A 17,428-nucleotide genomic window follows, 5' to 3' on the forward strand; every position below is an offset into this window, starting at 1 on the left:
TATATATTTGCCTATTCTTGACATTTCATATAAATGTAGTCCTTTGTGACTGGCTTCTTTCATTTGGCTTGTTTTCAAAGCTCATCCATGTTTTAGCATGTATCAGTACTTAATTTCTTTTTACTGTCAAATAATATAACATTATATCAATATACTGCATTTTATTTCACCATTCATCAGTTGGTGGATATTGGATTGTTTCCTCTTTTTATCAATAATGCTTCAATGAACATTGTTTTGTAAGCATCTGTTTGAGTCCTTTCAATTTCTTTGGGTATATACTGTTTGAGGAGTTGCCAGACTGTTTTTCAAAGTGACTACATTTCTAACAGCAGTTTATGAGAATTCCAGCTTCTTTACATCCTCACTAACACTTGTTATTTTCCGTTATTATTTTCCTCCTATCCTAGTGTATATGAAGTGGTATCTCATGATTTTGGTATGCATTTCCCTGTTGACTAATGATGTTTACTGTATTTTCACGTGCTTATTGGCCATTTGTATATCTTCTTGGAGAAATGTCTACTCAGATCCCTCGGCCACTTTTTAATTGGATTATTTGTCTACTATTAAGTTGTAGGAATTTTTTTAATATATTCTAGATATAAGTCCCTTATTGAATACATGATTTGCAGAATTTTTCTCACATTGTCACCCTCTTTATCTCATTCTGCCATGGGGTTTCTTTTCGCTTTCTTCATATCCTTTGAAGTACAGAAATTTTTAATTTTGATGATGCTCATTTTTTTCTATTAAAACTTTTCTCATTTTGCTTAAGTAAAGACTCTAGTAACCGTCTAAATAATACAGGAGTATGTTCTGGCACATATTATATAATACTGTGTATTCCTATAGTTATAAGGTAGTATATGCTTTTTTTTTTTTGCGGTATGCGGACTTCTCATTGTTGTGGCCTGTTTCGGAGCACAGGCTCCGGACCCGCAGGCTCAGCGGCCATGGCTCATGGGCCCAGCCACTCTGTGGCATGTGGGATCCTCCCAGACCGGGGCATGAGCCCGTGTCCTCTGCATCGGCAGGTAGACTCTCTACCACTGCACCACCAGGGAAGCCCCAGTATATGCTTTTTAATAGCTTTATTATATTTGCTTCCCTAAAGCTGTGTTGAGGATGCATATTTAGACTCTGGTTAGCTATTTATTTCCATTTTTTTCTCTGTGTTTAATTTGTACCTTGTGAATAATTTTCCATTCTATAATTGAAGTGACAGTTTTAGTTCCTATGTTTATATCAACTCGAATTTAACCTTTCTAGTATTGCATTTCATCCTATTTTTTGAATAGGATGATCCCCCCCTCCCCCAGTTTATTAGGCTTACTTTGAAGTATATTTAAATTCATAATTTTTTGCAGTTTCATAGCATCTTCAGATTTGAGGTAGTTACTGTGAAATACTTAGATCAATTAATGATGTAGTATAGATTATCTATATGCCTATAAACCTTGTTGAAACTCACTAATAAGTAACTCTGAGGTACTACATTAAAGCCAAGAGTTCTCAAGTGCCAGGATTCATAAAATATCAAGATCAGAAGGAACTTTAAGTCTTACTAGTCAGTTACCGATATGCTGCTGGATTCCTCTTTACAAAATCTCTTTTGAGGTCTCAGTTAGCCTGTTTAAAATTTGAATATGTAACTTTAGTAATAAGGAACTCATTATCTTTGTCTTTGGATAGCTCTGTTTCAAATTCCTTTCTTACACTGAGCCAAAATAATTTCCCCTATAGTTTTCTGGTAACCTATCATTCTAGATCTGCCATTTGGGGTCCTACAGATAGCATGAGTAATAGCGTGGAAAATGAACAATAGGGCATTATAGAAAGATAACAAGTAGATTGGTGTGATTAGATTGTAGAGGATATGGAGAGATGGTGGGGTGGTGACTGGAGATGAGAAAAAATTTGAAGGGCACATGGTCAGCATTAGGGAACAATAGGTTTCCTTTGACAAGTGACATCATCAAATCTCTGTTTCACAAAACTTAACTCTGGTCACAATGTGCACGATAGATTACAGTGGGGAAATAACTTTGGGCAGAAAGGTCGGTTTTATTTATACACTGCCATTATCCAAATAAAAAATGTAGGAGAAAGATTTTAGAAGAAGGATTGGTTTGGGACCGGTTGAGTTTATACTTATGGGGAAGTCCAGGAGGCAGCTGGAAAGATACTACTAGACATAAAAATTTTAAAGTTGTCAGCAGGTAGATGATAGAGGATGAGCTTACCCAGGGAGGATATCTAGACTGAGGCGAGGACTGAGGAGAGAAACTTTAAGAAGCATGGTTTCAAGTAACTTCACCAATCTGCTTGCTGTCCTCTGAGTATGTCCCATTTTGTCTGTATTCTTCTTTAAATTAAACACTCAGGTGTGAATATTATACCCAGATTTGGTGTGACCAGCATAAGTGAATATAACATTTTGTTTAACCAGCATCCTGTTGATGGACATCTAGGCTGTATTCAGTCTTTTGCTGGAGCAAATAATGCTGCAATAAATAGCTGTATCTACCATTTCAGTCATACATGAACATATTTATGGAATAAATTGTTAGAAGGGAATTTGTTCAGTCAAAGGGTATGTGCACTTGAAATCTTTATGGATATTGGCAAATTTCTCTCCTTAGAGATTTCACCATTTTAGACTTCACAGCGATCATACGAGAGTATTTTTTTCCAACAACTTCACTAATATGTGTTATTAGACTTTGGAATTGTTGTGAGTCTGATAGGTGAAAGATGGTATATCAGTGTGGTTCTGATTGACATTCTCTTATTTTGAATGAGAATATGAACTGACTCTTGGTATCCTTTGCCCATTTTTTTATTAGGCTATTAGTATTTTGTAGGAAATCTTGATATATTTAAAAATGAGCACGTCAGGGAATTCCCTGGCTGTCCAGTGGTTAGGATGCTGCGCTTCCACTGCAGGGGGCTGGGTTTCAGTCCCTGGCTGGGGAAGATCCTGCAACCTACACCGCAAGGCCTTTTAAAAAAAAAGAGCACTTCATCAGTAAATGAGTTGCAGTATTTCTCAGTTTGCTACTTTTCTTTTGTAATCTAGTTTATGATTTTTTTTTTTTTTTTTTTTTTTGGCCACGGCTTGCTGGATGTTAGTTTCCTGACAAGGGATTGAACCTGCACCTTTGGCAGTGAAAGCCACTTGACCACCAAGGAATTCCCTAATTTATGAATCTTTTCATAAAGTTATTTGTGTAATCTAATTAGTGATTCTTTAAATGACATGTAGATTTTGTTCCATAAATAGAAAATAAGGTAACCTTGTCCATGTTTTCTTCTAGTATATTCATGGTTTTTCATTTCTGACATTTATATCTTTGATCCATTTGTAATTTATCTTGGTTTGAGAACAAGATAGGGATCTAACTCTTTTTTTCAGGTGGCCATCCAATTGTCTTGTTTATTTTATAGTTCATTTCCCCCCAATTTGAGATACTAAGTTACTTTCTATTATATCTGTTTGGCTTCTCATATGTCAATACCACCATGTTTTGATAAATGAAATTTTATAATGCTTTAATATTTAGTAGGATTAGTTCTTCCTGGTTGTCCTTCTTTTTCAGATCTTTTCCTGGCTTTGCTTTTTGTCTAAGTAGAAACACCTTGTCTGACTGTGAAAAAAACCGCTGGAATTTTTACTGAGGCCACATTAATTTCAGACATTAGTGTATGGAGAGTTCATATATTTATAATAGTATACTGAGAGTTCATTTATAATATGGACATAGTTTTCTATCTAAGAGCATTTTATATAAAGAATATGAAGTAGTTATCAACATTAAAAATCAGGGAATTTCCAGCTCCTCTTTAAAACTTAGAAACAACAATTAACTGAAGCTGACTAGTGGCCGCCCCTTTGTACTTATAGTCAGCCATAGTTCTCCTCTGGCCAGCTTCACTCATTTATGTTACCGGCCTGGCCTCTGTAGAATTTGCAACCTGAATGTACTTGCAGAATTGGTTATCTGTACTGAAAACAGAACCCCATAGTTAAAAGTTATTAGATTTGATCCATTGCTCCATTCTCTTGAGATTCTTTTGTATGTTGGTTCTGTTAACTATGGTAATTAAGTCTGCCTTCCAACTTAAAATCACCTTCATTTAAGCTGAACCAGACAAGCTGATGATAGAAATTCTGTAGTACACTATTGGAAAATTAATTAGTACTATTTCAGGGTGGTTTTACCTGGTTACTAGTATATTGTCACATAATTTATTAAGCTAGTAAATTCTGTACTATCTACCTGTCATGTACTTAGACGCACTATAGGAACCCTAGGGAAATTAGTAATATGGGACCAATAGTTGAAGGTTTATCCCTTTAACATTAAACTTTTATTTTAACCGTTTTAGATAAAATTTTTCCCATTTCAGTAAATGGGGAATATTTTGCCTATAGCTTTGAAAAGAGAAGCTTTAAGGGAGACATAAATCTTCAGGAATTTGAAGGTTTGTCACAATTAGGTTTATTTTAAACAATCTCAAAGTAAATGCCTAGAAAGGAAGGAGGAAATTTGACTTGATGTAAAGAAGAACTTTCTAATAGGTATTCAAGCCTAGTTTGAATGCCTTAACAAGAGTTGTTTCTAGAAGTATACAGAACATTTTTTTTTTAAACAAAGAAATGGCAAACTCAAGTTTGCCAGCTTTTTATTTTGCCAAGTAAGAATATTCTTTTCTTTTTAATTTTAAAGATCTAATTGGCTTTATTAAATGATTCATGAATTGGGCAGCATCCCATCTAGCAAACAGAGAGGAATTCCCAGGATATTCTTTAAAATGACTAATATCCTTGTCATTATCATTTAATTTTTTAAAATAATGTTTCTGGGTCCAACTTTAAGTGTTTTGGTCACTGTCATTGGAAGAGGTGATATTTGCTATCTAACAATAACTTCAAATGTTAGTAGCCACAGTAAAAATGTTAGTCAAGTGTTAAGCCAGAGAAGAAATTTTAATCGGTGAAATAGTTCCCTATTGCCTCTAGGATAAAGTCCACATTTCTTAAATGGCTAATAAAAGACCTGGATATCTGACTTCTGCTTGCCTCTCGACATCTCTCTATTGGGCTAATAGCATGCTCTGGCCACATTATGCTATTGAGTAGTTCCCAAAATGCCTTGTCCTGGCTCACCTCTGGGCATTTCTTTAGTGTTCCCTCTGTGCTCTTGCCAGTTTTAGGTACAATGCAAGAGAGTGAGGGGATTGTAAAAGACCTGTTCTCTACCCTGATAGAGGTTACAGCTTACGTGTAGAGTATTTTACCTTTCATCTTTGGAGCAGACAGGATTGTAGTTAATATTTTGTATAGTTACTTTTGTTCTTTGGGTTTTTTTTACAGATGAAAACAAAAAGTATGTGATCTTCTCAAGGTCATACAGCTAGAAGGTAGTAGAGCCAGGACTCAGGTCTAGTGTTTGTTTAAAGTATCATGTTCTTTCTAATTCCTGTGTAGTCATTCACTGATTTAGCAAAAATGTATTGCATGCCTACTATGCTAGGCAACATACTAAGGATACAAAGATTATAAAGGTGTTCCTTTTTTCCAAGGGTGTAGAGTCTGCTGGAGAGAAAAGGTAATATATTATCACAATGCAATATTATTTATTATTTATCATATGCACATTACTAGACAGGCTTGAGTAGGCAGAATCATTCTATAGGAGATGAATCCTAAACTGAATTTTCTCCAGGTACAAATATGAAATAGCTATAAGTAGCTCATAAACAAAGTAAAAGTTAATGTAGCAGAAATTTAATACTGTATAGAAATGTTGCAGACATGACTATAATAGAGGACTGAATAATTTGGTAGGGATCAATGGTTGTATTAAGTTGGAAAAGCTATTAATGTGTGGAAATTACTGGGAAGGCTAATTCATTTAGTCTCAATTATTGAGAGACTTAGAGAATATAGAAATGTCTTGGAGAAAAAGCAACTATTAGACACTAAGGAAAGTAAATTTACCATTGAAGTAAGTTTATATATATATATATATATATATATATTCTGTTATAGAACACATATTTAGAGGTCTTATTTTTACTCATATGACCCAGTTCAAATATCACCTCTTCTCTCTGCCTTTCCTGATCTTTTCCGGACATAATTAATTGCTATCCGATCTGTACTACCACAGTATAGTGATTTGTATACATCTCTGCTAAGACGTATATCATATTATTTGTTTATGTGTTTTCTTCCCCTCTAGATTATGAATTTTTTGAAGGCAGGGATTCTGTCCTATTGATAATTGAATCCATTTTATATGATCATCATCATGTTTGGCATCGGATGACTGTAGAAATGAAGATAGATAAGTAATTTGTTTTTGATTCTAAATACTTGTTTTAACTTTAGAAGAATTCTGTCCCCCAAATGTCTTAATTTAATGTACTTAATTGATAAGGCCCACTACAGCATTGCTCCAACTTGTATTTCCACCTTTATTTTCCACTTTTCTCCTTTTATATACTCTGCAGTGGTCATACAATTTCCTAAATATACTTCCTTCCTGCCTGCCATTTCTTTATTCCTGAATTCTTTGCCTGGCCTTTCCTTCCAATCCCTTTTCTAAGACCCCTTCAAATGCTAATTGTTCTAAGAAGCTTTTCCTGAATAACTTGCCAAGTATGCTCTCTTCTCTTTATAAATCACCTTATAGATAAACTTGTGCCTCTCAGGCCACGTTTATCATATTTTATTCAGTATGTGACGTGCTTTTCTTGTGCCATTTACTCCTTATCTCCCCCATTTAGATTCTGAACTTCCTGAGGGCAGGGGCTTTTGTAGTTTCTACAAAGCTGCTTTGGATGTAATGGACAGTCCATAAATATTTGCTTAATTAAATAGTTAAAATCGGACTGATGTGATGTTTTTATAAAGTTGGAAAATAGTACATTTACTAGAATGAAATAAGATGATAGCTCTTAAGAGGGGCTTAATTGATTAATCAATTAAGAAATTAATCAATTGTAGAATAAACTGTTCAAATCAGAAAAGATGACCATTTTTTTTAGATTTTATGGGCATGTTTTCATAGTTCACCTTTAGTTTCTATTTTTATAACTAAGGTTAATGACTTACATGTACCTTGTTGCATGTGAAATGTATATCTTCTTAGTATAGTAAGGTGTCTATATTCATTTCCCTCATTAGATGTTACTCTTCTGTTTGTACTTTTATAAAAGCACAAATATTGTATTATATTGGTAATGGTCTGTTTACTTGTCTGTATCCCCCTTCAGAGGTCAGTTATTCATCATCCTAGTGCCTACAAGTTGTTTATCAATAAATGTTTGTTGGAAAAGTAGATAGCAAAATTGCTTTCTTAATTAAACTTTTTACTTCTCCCCATATTTTCGGTAGGCTTCGGGTTACATAAATGTAGAAAATACTTTGCTTTAGCATAATCTACCATAATGTACAAAAATTCAAAGACTATACCATTTCTTTCCTAAATGGAATATTACTGCTCTGATACATCATAAACGTATTTCCAGAACAGTGTTCTAAAAAACATTTAACTATTTCTTAAGAATAAAACAAATGTACAAGCCTGTAGTACACAGTATAAATTCAGAATGTTTTATATTTTATGTTCACTGTTATCAGAATAATTAAGAATATATGAACTAAAGTCATATGCTTCAGATAATTTACCTTCAGCATTCGATTGGGCAGTAGTTTTTTGTAGTACTGGGTTCTGAACTCTTGAAGTAATACAGTCTGAATATTCAGGAAATTAATCAATTCTAAGATACATATTTTTTCTACTTTTAATATCTCTGATATCAGGATGTGTCTCAGTCACTGTCTGCCCGGTGGCTGTCAGGAAGTAGTTGTCATTGCCTGTGTGTACAAAAAATTAGTTATAGATTTTATATTGCCATCACTTCAGCTGGGCTATGTACATCGGTACTATACATGTTTAATTACTTAAAATGTCTCTAAAAAGATACAATATTATTCAGCTTCAAAAAAAAGTTGTTGATTATGCAGAGAGGCACAGAGACAGAGTAGCAGAGCATAAATTTAATATTAGTGGAGCAAATATTTGTTGTTGAAGAAATGACAGCAATTCTACATTTTCTTACAGAGCAACAGTCAGGTATTTATGGACCAAAAAGAGTACTTCATGGGAGAGGAAATTCTCAAATCGTTTGGAATAAGTCTAAGTCTAAAAATGTTCTTAAAAGTTATTTCACTTTCACAGATTATAAAATAAAAATTCAAAGTGGTATAATGTCATAGTTTATTTCTTCATGTTACATCAGCTAATAATGTACTTTGTATTTGATAACATACTGGATTTGGTAACCTCCATTGTAATTCTTCTTTTTTCCTCTTGGTAAATAATCATACGTCCATTAAAAAATATATAGGACGTTGCTTTTCTGACTATTGGGTTAGGTATACATAGATGTTCCCTTGTCTAGAGTCTATAGCTAAATATAAGGTATGTTCCAGAGAAGTGACTTAACCTACTTTATTATTATTATTATTTTGGTTAATGCTATGTTCAGTTCAGAACATATAGTACTCTATCTGCTTTGTCTCACAATTATAAAATCTGGAAAAATAATTTCTTTTTTTCTGCATTTGTACCTTTTTTAAAATTATATGTTTGTTAAAGCATTTGTATACCATTGTGATTGATAAGTCCATTTCTAGGTAAAATTAATATAGATTTTGGTAGTTTTTCCTTCTCAGAATTTTTCAGAAGTATTTCTTCATTTAAATAGTGAACAGACGTTTTGTTTAGGCTATTTATATTTTCTAAAACGGACCTCCCAAAATAGAAGTTCTGGAAAAGTTTCTTAGACCTCTGCTAATTTTTGAATAAACTAATATGTAGAGAAGCAAGTATCTCCATTTGTGGTTCTCTGTGTAAGACAGTGGGGGCAGAACCCTAAATTACCTTTGTTGAAAATGTTTGGAATGAGTCCAGCCTGGAACAAAATTAGCCAGCCATTTCATATTAGATTAGCAAGTAACCTATTAGATCCTTTCCACACATAAATTGTATGTATGTATATGAGGTGTGTGTGTGTATAAATGTTATCATTTTTTTCTCTTGATATTATCGTAAGATTAATTTATTGCTTAGCTTAAGCTACTGTTTGTTTTTGCCTCAGCTTGATTATCAATACACTTTATTTGCACAGTTTAGTAGCTATAATAAGCAACGGGTTATTCCAAATGATTTAATGGTGGGCCTCTTAGGGATAGAGTAACGAATATAACTGTTAACAGAAAGGTGCTTGGTTTTGCTACACAGATGTCTAAATCAGTTGGCTGTCAGTAGGCTGATCTTCCATGGTAGATGAACAAGAGGACCATGGTGGCAATATATTGCAACATCCCCAACATAGCACATGTCTGTGTTGTCTGTCAGCTGACCAGATGGCTAACTTTTATCTCATTTAGGGCCAGCTTATCATGACCTCATACAGTTGCTCTTCTTGATGTAGTTCCACATATACCATATGAAATAGTAGCTTTATCTGCTCAAGAGGTCTAGAGCAAAAGATCACAGCATATTTGCTAATCTAAGAGGATTCTGATGTCAGTTATCTTAGCAAGACATAACATTAAAATGTAATACATATATATTTTATACATGCTAGAGCTGCTGGGGAGTGATGGCCATTTCATGGTATGGGAGAGAGTCTGACATTCCATTCTCAAGTTTACTTTACATTCTGTCATTATAACATGTGAACTTCAAAATGAAGTAATATACATCATTACTTTTAAATGTATATAGTCATGTCCCCGTACTAGAAATTTTTTCCTTGTAGGGAATATATATATATATATATAAAAATAACTAGATCTTTATTGGAGTATAATTGCTTTACAATACTGTGTTAGTTTATGTTGCACAACAAAGCGAATCAGCCATATGCATACACATGTCCCCACATCTCCCTCTTGAGCCTCCCTCCCATCCTCCCTGTCCCAGCCCTGTCCCGGTCGTCATAAAGCACCGAGCCGATCTCCCTGTGCTCTGCTGCTGCTTCCCACCAGCCAACTATTCTACATTCGGTAGTGTATATATGTCGATTCCTTGTAAGGAATATTAATGAGCTATTTGCAATGAATTACTCTACCAAAACATACTGTACACTGAGATTTTATGTTTTTTAAATCATATGTAAACTTTGTTTGTAAAACTTCAATGAATATTCATTATCAAACTTTTTGTTCTTATTTCCTAGGATTCTGACACTTCCTGACATGTCGTTATCTAGAGCAATAATGAACATTGACCTGTTTCGGATTAGTTGATGACCTTTGGAAATGATCCATTAATATCTACTACAGAGAAGCTGAATATACTCCATTTGGAGTGAACAGCCCAGTTTGTTATTGAATTTTTCAAGATGACAGATCCAATGATGGACTTTTTTGATGATGCCAATCTGTTTGGTGAGACCTTAGAAGGTTTGTCAGATGATGCATTTGTACAACCAGGACCTGTTTCACTAGTTGATGAATTGAACTTGGGTGCAGAATTTGAACCTTTGCACATAGACTCACTGAACCATGTTCAAGGTACTCCAACACATCAGAAGATGACTGATTATGAACAGTTAAATCAGTTTGATTCAATGAAATTTCACCAAGTTAATCAGTCTTTTGGTAGCCCAGCTGAACATGTGTTATCTCCACACTCTCAGTTTAACTGTTCTCCGATCCACCCTCAGAACCAGCCCAATGGTTTGTTTCCAGATGTAGCAGATGGCAGTCCAATGTGGGGCCATCAGACAGCTACTAGCATTTCAAGTCAAAATGGGTCTCCTTTTCACCAACAAGGACATTCTCACTCTATGCATCAAACTAAAAGCTTTGTGGCACACCATGACTTTGCCTTATTTCAGGCCAATGAACAACAAACACAGTGCACTTCGCTACGCTCACAACAAAACAGAAATAATCTTAACCCAGGGCAAAATTCTCTTAGCCAGTCTAAAAATTTTATGGATGTTAATGTTTCTGGTCCACACAGAGTCAGTGTTAACCATCCACCACAAATTAATAATGCATCTACTTCACAGCAGTCCCTTTCGATGCAGCAATTTTCTCAAACGTCAAATCCTTCAGTACACTTCCTGAAGTGTAGCAATCATCAAGAAGGAAATTTTAATGGACCTTCTCCAAATATGACTTCTTGTTCTGTCAGTAATTCACAGCAGTTTTCTTCACATTATTCCTTTTCCAGTAATCATGTGTCACCAAATAGTCTTCTTCAGTCCTCTGCAGTTCTTGCACCTAATCATACAAATCAGACTTTATCTGATTTTACTGGGAGTAATTCCTTTTCACCTCATAGGGGAATCAAGCAAGAATCGACTCAGCATATGCTAAATCCCAATACATCGCTGCATTCAAATAACTTCCAAATGTTGCATTCATCACATCCTCAGGGTAATTACAGCAATTCAAAATTATCTCCTGTTCACATGAACTTCCCGGATCCTGTTGACTCAGGAACTCAAATGGGCCATTTCAATGATCATGTAGAAACTAACGGCTTTTCATCTTTAGAAGAGAATTTACTTCATCAAGTGGAATCTCAAACTGAGCCGTTCACAGGACTTGACCCAGAAGACCTCCTTCAGGAGGGTCTCCTTCCCCAATTTGATGAGTCAGCATTTGGACAAGATAATTCAAGTCATGTTTTAGATCATGACCTTGATCGGCAATTTACTTCACATCTCGTAACACGGCCTTCTGATATGGCTCAAACTCAGTTGCATACTCAGGCTCGGAGTTGGCATTCATCACTTTCTAATCATCAGCATGTACATGACAGAAATCGCCTATGTTTACAGCGACAGGTATGTAGCTCTAATTTTGGTGGTTTGGGGTGGGGTGAGTTTTTACTCATTGAGTTAATTTCATATGAGACATATTCAGAATTTCTCAAACTCAGTCATTCTGTCAGGTGAATGTATATTTTGATAAAGGTTTCTATTTTCAGTAGTCTCATATTTGAAAGTTTCATTCATTGATGTGCTCAAAGCAATAGACTTCTATATTTAGAAAATTATAAGGTATTAAGACGTCTGTTGTAACTTTCAATTATGATTGCCTTTAACAGAAAGATTTATTATCAAAAACAAACAAAAACTTAACCATAATTAAAAGGAAAACAATAGATTGGGAACATTTTGTTGCAAATATAATGGGTGTAGAGTTAATATTCCTATAAAAAACTCATATAATTTGATAATATCTCAGTTGATAATTGGTTAAAACATAAAAGCTGAAATTCACAGAAATTGGAAGTAGAATTAGTAAACATAACGTTCAGAATAATATGCAACTTTAGTAATAACTCAGTTGCAGTGTGGTTTCATTTTTACCTACTAGAAAAAAATTTGTTTTTGTTTAATAGACTTTATTTTTTTGTGAGCAATCTTTTTTTTTTTCATCTTTATTGGAGTATAATTGCTTTACAATGGTGTGCTAGTTTCTGCTTTATAACAAAGTGAATCAGTTATACATATACATATGTTCCCATATCTCTTCCACTTGCGTCTCCCTCCCTCCCATCCTCCCTATCCCACCCCTCTAGGTGGTCACAAAGCACCGAGCTGATCTCCCTGTGCTATACGGCTGCTTCCCACTAGCTATCTATTTTACATTTGGTAGTGTATATATGTCCATGCCACTCTCTCACTTTGTCACAGCTTACCCTTCCCCCTCCCCAGAAAAAATTTTTTAATTTTGATGCTTAACACTGGCAAATTTATGGCGAAATTGGAACTTTTACATAGCTTTGTAATTGATACAGATATTTTGGAAAGCAATTTGGTGGCATGTTTGAGTATACAAATACTTTATTACAATAACCCAAACATAGCAAAAGTAATATACCCAAAGGTATTTATCTTGCTGTATCTATAAGGGAAAATTGGAAACAGCACAGTTTGTTATCATATCCGTATTAGATGGACTATTATAGGCATTAAAAAGACTTTGATAATATGTTAGTGATGGGGAAAAGCATAATTCAAAATTAAGATCACAGTAAAGTGGTTAAGAGTACAGGCTTTGGTTCCAGACTACCGGGGTTAGAATCTTGGCTCATGTTACTTATTTGGTGCATGACTTTTAGCTATTTAATAATTTCTATGCATCTCATTTGCTTCATCTTTAAATAAGGAAAATAAAAGGGCTTTGATAAGGATGAAGAGAGTTGTAACATGTAAAAGTGCTTAAAACCATGCCTAGCATATAATAAGCACTTAATAAATGTTTTTATAAGTATAAATTTAATTTTTTAATTAAATTAAATTAAAATTATAATTTTTCATAGCAGTATGAAAATATACATATGAAAAATACTGAAAGGAAATAGATTATTTTAGGGTAGTGCAATTACACTTTCCTTTGTTTTTTATAGCTTTTGTCATGTGAATGTATTACTTTAAAAATTTTTTTAAATGTATTTAATGCAATATTTGTATCATTTTTCTGAAAGTTTGTTGTTAAATTAAAGATTTATAAAACGCTTCAGTACGTTGTTTACTTGTGAGATTTGGAGGACAATGAAGTATACCATGGTTCTTGAAACTAAGTATTTAGGAACCATTTTTGAAGTGTTTGAAAAAGATAAAATCTTTTTCTTTTCCTTTGGGAATCATGATATTTTCAGTACAGCTTTTGAATTGTCTAGATAGATTTAAGATATTTAAAAGGGACTTGTAAACTCTCCTCCTCCCCTTCTTTTTGTGGCCTGAATATAATAATATGATTTTGCTCCCTCTGCTGGAAGAGGATCAAGCATCTTAGTTAGAAGGACCCTGGGGAAAAACCTCTACTGATTGAACCTAGGGTCATCTATCTACTTTTTATGTAGATATCTGTCTACCTTGACTAATTAATTTGTCCAGCATATAATTGAAGTTATAAAATCTGAAATTTATTAACTTCTTTTCTTAATTGTATTTTTCTGAGGATTTTTTTTTTTAATTCATGTTTTCCTAAACATGTTCTACGAGCTTTAAAAAGAAGTACAGGTTCCCTTTTATAGATTTGGAATGAATGGAGGATAATTATAAATATCTAAAGTAGTCCCTAATACTAATATCTAGATATTAGTACTAAACTTAATACTAATATTTAGGTATCAGTACTTAGTACCATCTGAGAGAAACTTTTTTCAGACCCAACAGCAGCAGCCTTTAATAAATCATCTTATCTACACTGATACATTCATAAGGTTTTATTTAAATCTACTCACCTTTTTGTTTCAGAGTTTGTTTTGTTTTACTAACTTCTTATTCTTTTTGTTACATGTTTAAAAACTGATAAAGGGCAGCTGGCTTTGAATACTTATCTGACTTATTGAAAGTCTGTTCTCAAGTTTCCTATTATTTCTTAGTGTTAAGACTTAGAGTTGGACATTTTTCATTGTCGGGGTGAAGAATAGAGATGGATTGGTAGAGAAGGTAGGAGATTGATTGTGATTAATATGGATTGCATATAGGTGTTATATGTACAGAATTATGTCAGATATCCTAAATATGTGAAATTTAAATTATTTAATATTTATAATTTATGACAAATTGTGGCAGAGCATATAAGTCTTTTATCTGTGTAATTTTTGGCATTTTCTGAACAGTTATGGTTACGACGTAGACAGAATGTTACACTATTACAGTTTTCCCCAGGTTCTATGAAAAGAATTTTTTTCCTAGGTTTTTTTTTTTTTTTTAACTCTCTTAAACGTAGTAATTTCATTTCAGACTAAATTAGCATTGTTAAATATGTGTATAGAATAAAGTGGTATAATTCTTGGTTTATCAAAATTTTAAAAAAGGACACATATTGTTATAGCCAAAATAAGATATTTATTAATCTACTGTTTGAAAACTCACGGATGGCTCTCTATTTAGAATTTTAGAAAGCTTCACTGAGAATATTGGATATGTAAAGAATATTTCTAAGCCTTGCTTTTTATTATTCCCCAACTGAGGTAGGGTGTTTGTGGATATAATTTCAAATGTCTTAGAGTCTGTGTCAATCATTAAAAACTGAATATTGCTGAGAACATTTCTTATATAATTGACTCTAGAATTTTACCATTTAAAAAAGAGAAGAGAAAAAAGGTGAGAAGCAACAGGAAGTGTTTCTAAATGTAAATACTCACAAACCATAATAGAGAAATACTAGCTTATTTTCATCTCTAACTTTTATAGCAAAGGAATTTTGAGAGAATAATACTATCAACTTTTCATTGCTCTTTTATGACATACTGCTATTTTGTAACACAAAATCTTTCATTTTTGTCTTCTTATTTGTAAAGTGGAAACACTCTATGAAGCAGTGTGCGATCTCTCAATATTTGTAAATTAAATTTACTGTAAAAGTTCTACAGCAGTGAAAGATATGTGAGATAGCTAAAATAGCAATCAACACAGGAGATAGAATTTTATGATGTATATAATTGTACATAATTCCTTGTTGGCTTTTGTATTCTGATGAATTTATTACTTTATTTAATACCTTGAATTTTTATTTTTTTTCCCCTGAAGGTAGGGAAACTTATTTATTAGTTTAAAAAAAAGAAACTTAGAGAAAGGTTAGAACAGCCAATGTAAGGAACATTTTAAAATATTGGATTTTTGAGAATTCCCTGGCAGTCCATTGGTTAGGACTCCTCGCTTTCACTGCAAGGGGGCACAGGTTCAGTCCCTGGTCAGGGAACTGAGATCCCACAAGCCACTCGGTGCGGCCAGATAAATAAATAATAAAATACTGGATTTTTTTCTGATGAAAAATTTAATACATAATCATTATTTTAAAATTGGACCACATAGAGAACAGATGAAAAATGAGTTACTTGTAATATCACTATATCCCTGTTGACATTTTGTTGTGTAAGTTTTCAGTGAGACCTGTTGTCTGTCTCTTCCCTGTCCTCCACCTACATATTTTTGCATTTTTAAGAAACAAGGTCGAGATCACATAGTTTATGCCATTTGGCAAATTGCTTTTTTAACCTTCCAGTTAATATGTTGCAGACATTTTTCATGTCATAAAATATTTTTCTGAAAATGAATTTGAATGGCTAAAAGTTTGCCATATTGTAAGGTTGCTAAATACCTTATAACAGTAAAGTTATTATTGAGATCTGGAAAAATCTGAATCAAGGTAATTAAAATATGTTTATATTTTTGTTGTGTTTATTACCATAATAGTTCAATTTAAAGTAGGTACAGAGTAGTAAGCAAAAATTAGGATAACTAGCACTATGATAGAGCACTATGTTTGTGCCACTGTTGTAAATACTTAACATATATTATTAACACATTGATCTTTCACAACGGTCCTTTTATTTGGAGTCAGTTATTTCCTTCAGTTTCCACAGGAGGAAACTGAGGTACAGAAAAGTTAAGTAATATACCGCAAGTTACACAGCCAATGTAGAGACAACCAGTGGCCAGACTGGATTCAAATCAGATTTGACTCCATTATATATGGTCTTAACTACTTTCACTTACTTCAAAGTATATTATTAATGCAGTGTAATGTATAACAATAATATACTAAATGATTTCTCGCTTCTCACCTCACCCTCCACCCCTTTAAAAATCTACCTTACTGATGAGGCAGAAACTTGCTTTAGAATCTTTAAGTGGAGAAGACCATTCATCTCATGTTTTCTGGCAGATAGTTTGTTCATTATCAGAGGGAAAAACAACGCCAAAACAACAAAGAACAAAAGTAAAGTGAAATAACTGTTGCTTGCAAAAGTGTTTTGACATTTTTAAAATAAGATTGTGTTTAAGATGATAACAAATGCCCTAAAAGTAAACCTGATAATTATCTTCAGATGTTTGAAGGACTTTAGAGGTCAGAATTGGGTCTACTAAGTGGAAGTCACAGAAAAACAGATTAGTATAAGGAAGTTTGAAGTAAAGCTCTTTCACTGAAAGTAGGGAGATGGAATGGCTCAGATGTGTCACAGAAGGAATTCCTGCAGTGGATGGAAAATGGACTAAATTGGTAGGTTCTTTCAACTCTTAAGATTCTATGGTTGTTAATTTTGGGTTTCTTTGTAAGATATATCATTCATATTGCCTGTTTAGCTCCTGAGTGGCAATTACAAATAAGGAAGAAAGGTAAGGAAATGTGACAAGTTCTCTGCTATCCAGGAACATCAGGGAATTATTTATCATAGATGGGTAAATTTTCCAGATAGTTGAAATGTATTCTATTAAGCATCAAAATCTTTAATTATATGGCTCCCTGCCCCCCCACCCCCTCCAAGGGTGATGGTGATGGTGATGGTGGTAGAATGATCAGTTAGGAAAAGATGAAAAGAAATCTTAGATTTTTATAGGGAGGTCTTGTATGTTCAAATTTGTT

At 33.6% G+C, this 17,428-nt stretch overlaps 1 protein-coding gene across 3 annotated transcripts in view; it reads left to right on the forward strand.

The window, feature by feature from the left end:
* CHD9 (chromodomain helicase DNA binding protein 9) overlaps window positions 1-17,428 on the forward strand; it is a 244,924-nt gene that overhangs the window by 69,159 nt on the left and 158,337 nt on the right. For 2 of the 3 annotated variants that reach the window (XM_060289805.2, XM_030832973.3), the window contains exon 2: window positions 10,264-11,886. In XM_060289805.2, the coding sequence (XP_060145788.1) occupies window positions 10,429-11,886 (1,458 nt within the window). In that variant the 5' untranslated portion in view covers window positions 10,264-10,428. Of the gene's footprint in view, window positions 1-6,251; window positions 6,361-10,263; window positions 11,887-17,428 lie in introns of all 3 variants that reach the window. The other variant, XM_070044370.1, reaches the window with a different exon arrangement.

Source organism: Globicephala melas, chromosome 19 (genome assembly GCF_963455315.2).
Source record: "Globicephala melas chromosome 19, mGloMel1.2, whole genome shotgun sequence".
NCBI lineage: Eukaryota > Metazoa > Chordata > Mammalia > Artiodactyla > Delphinidae > Globicephala > Globicephala melas.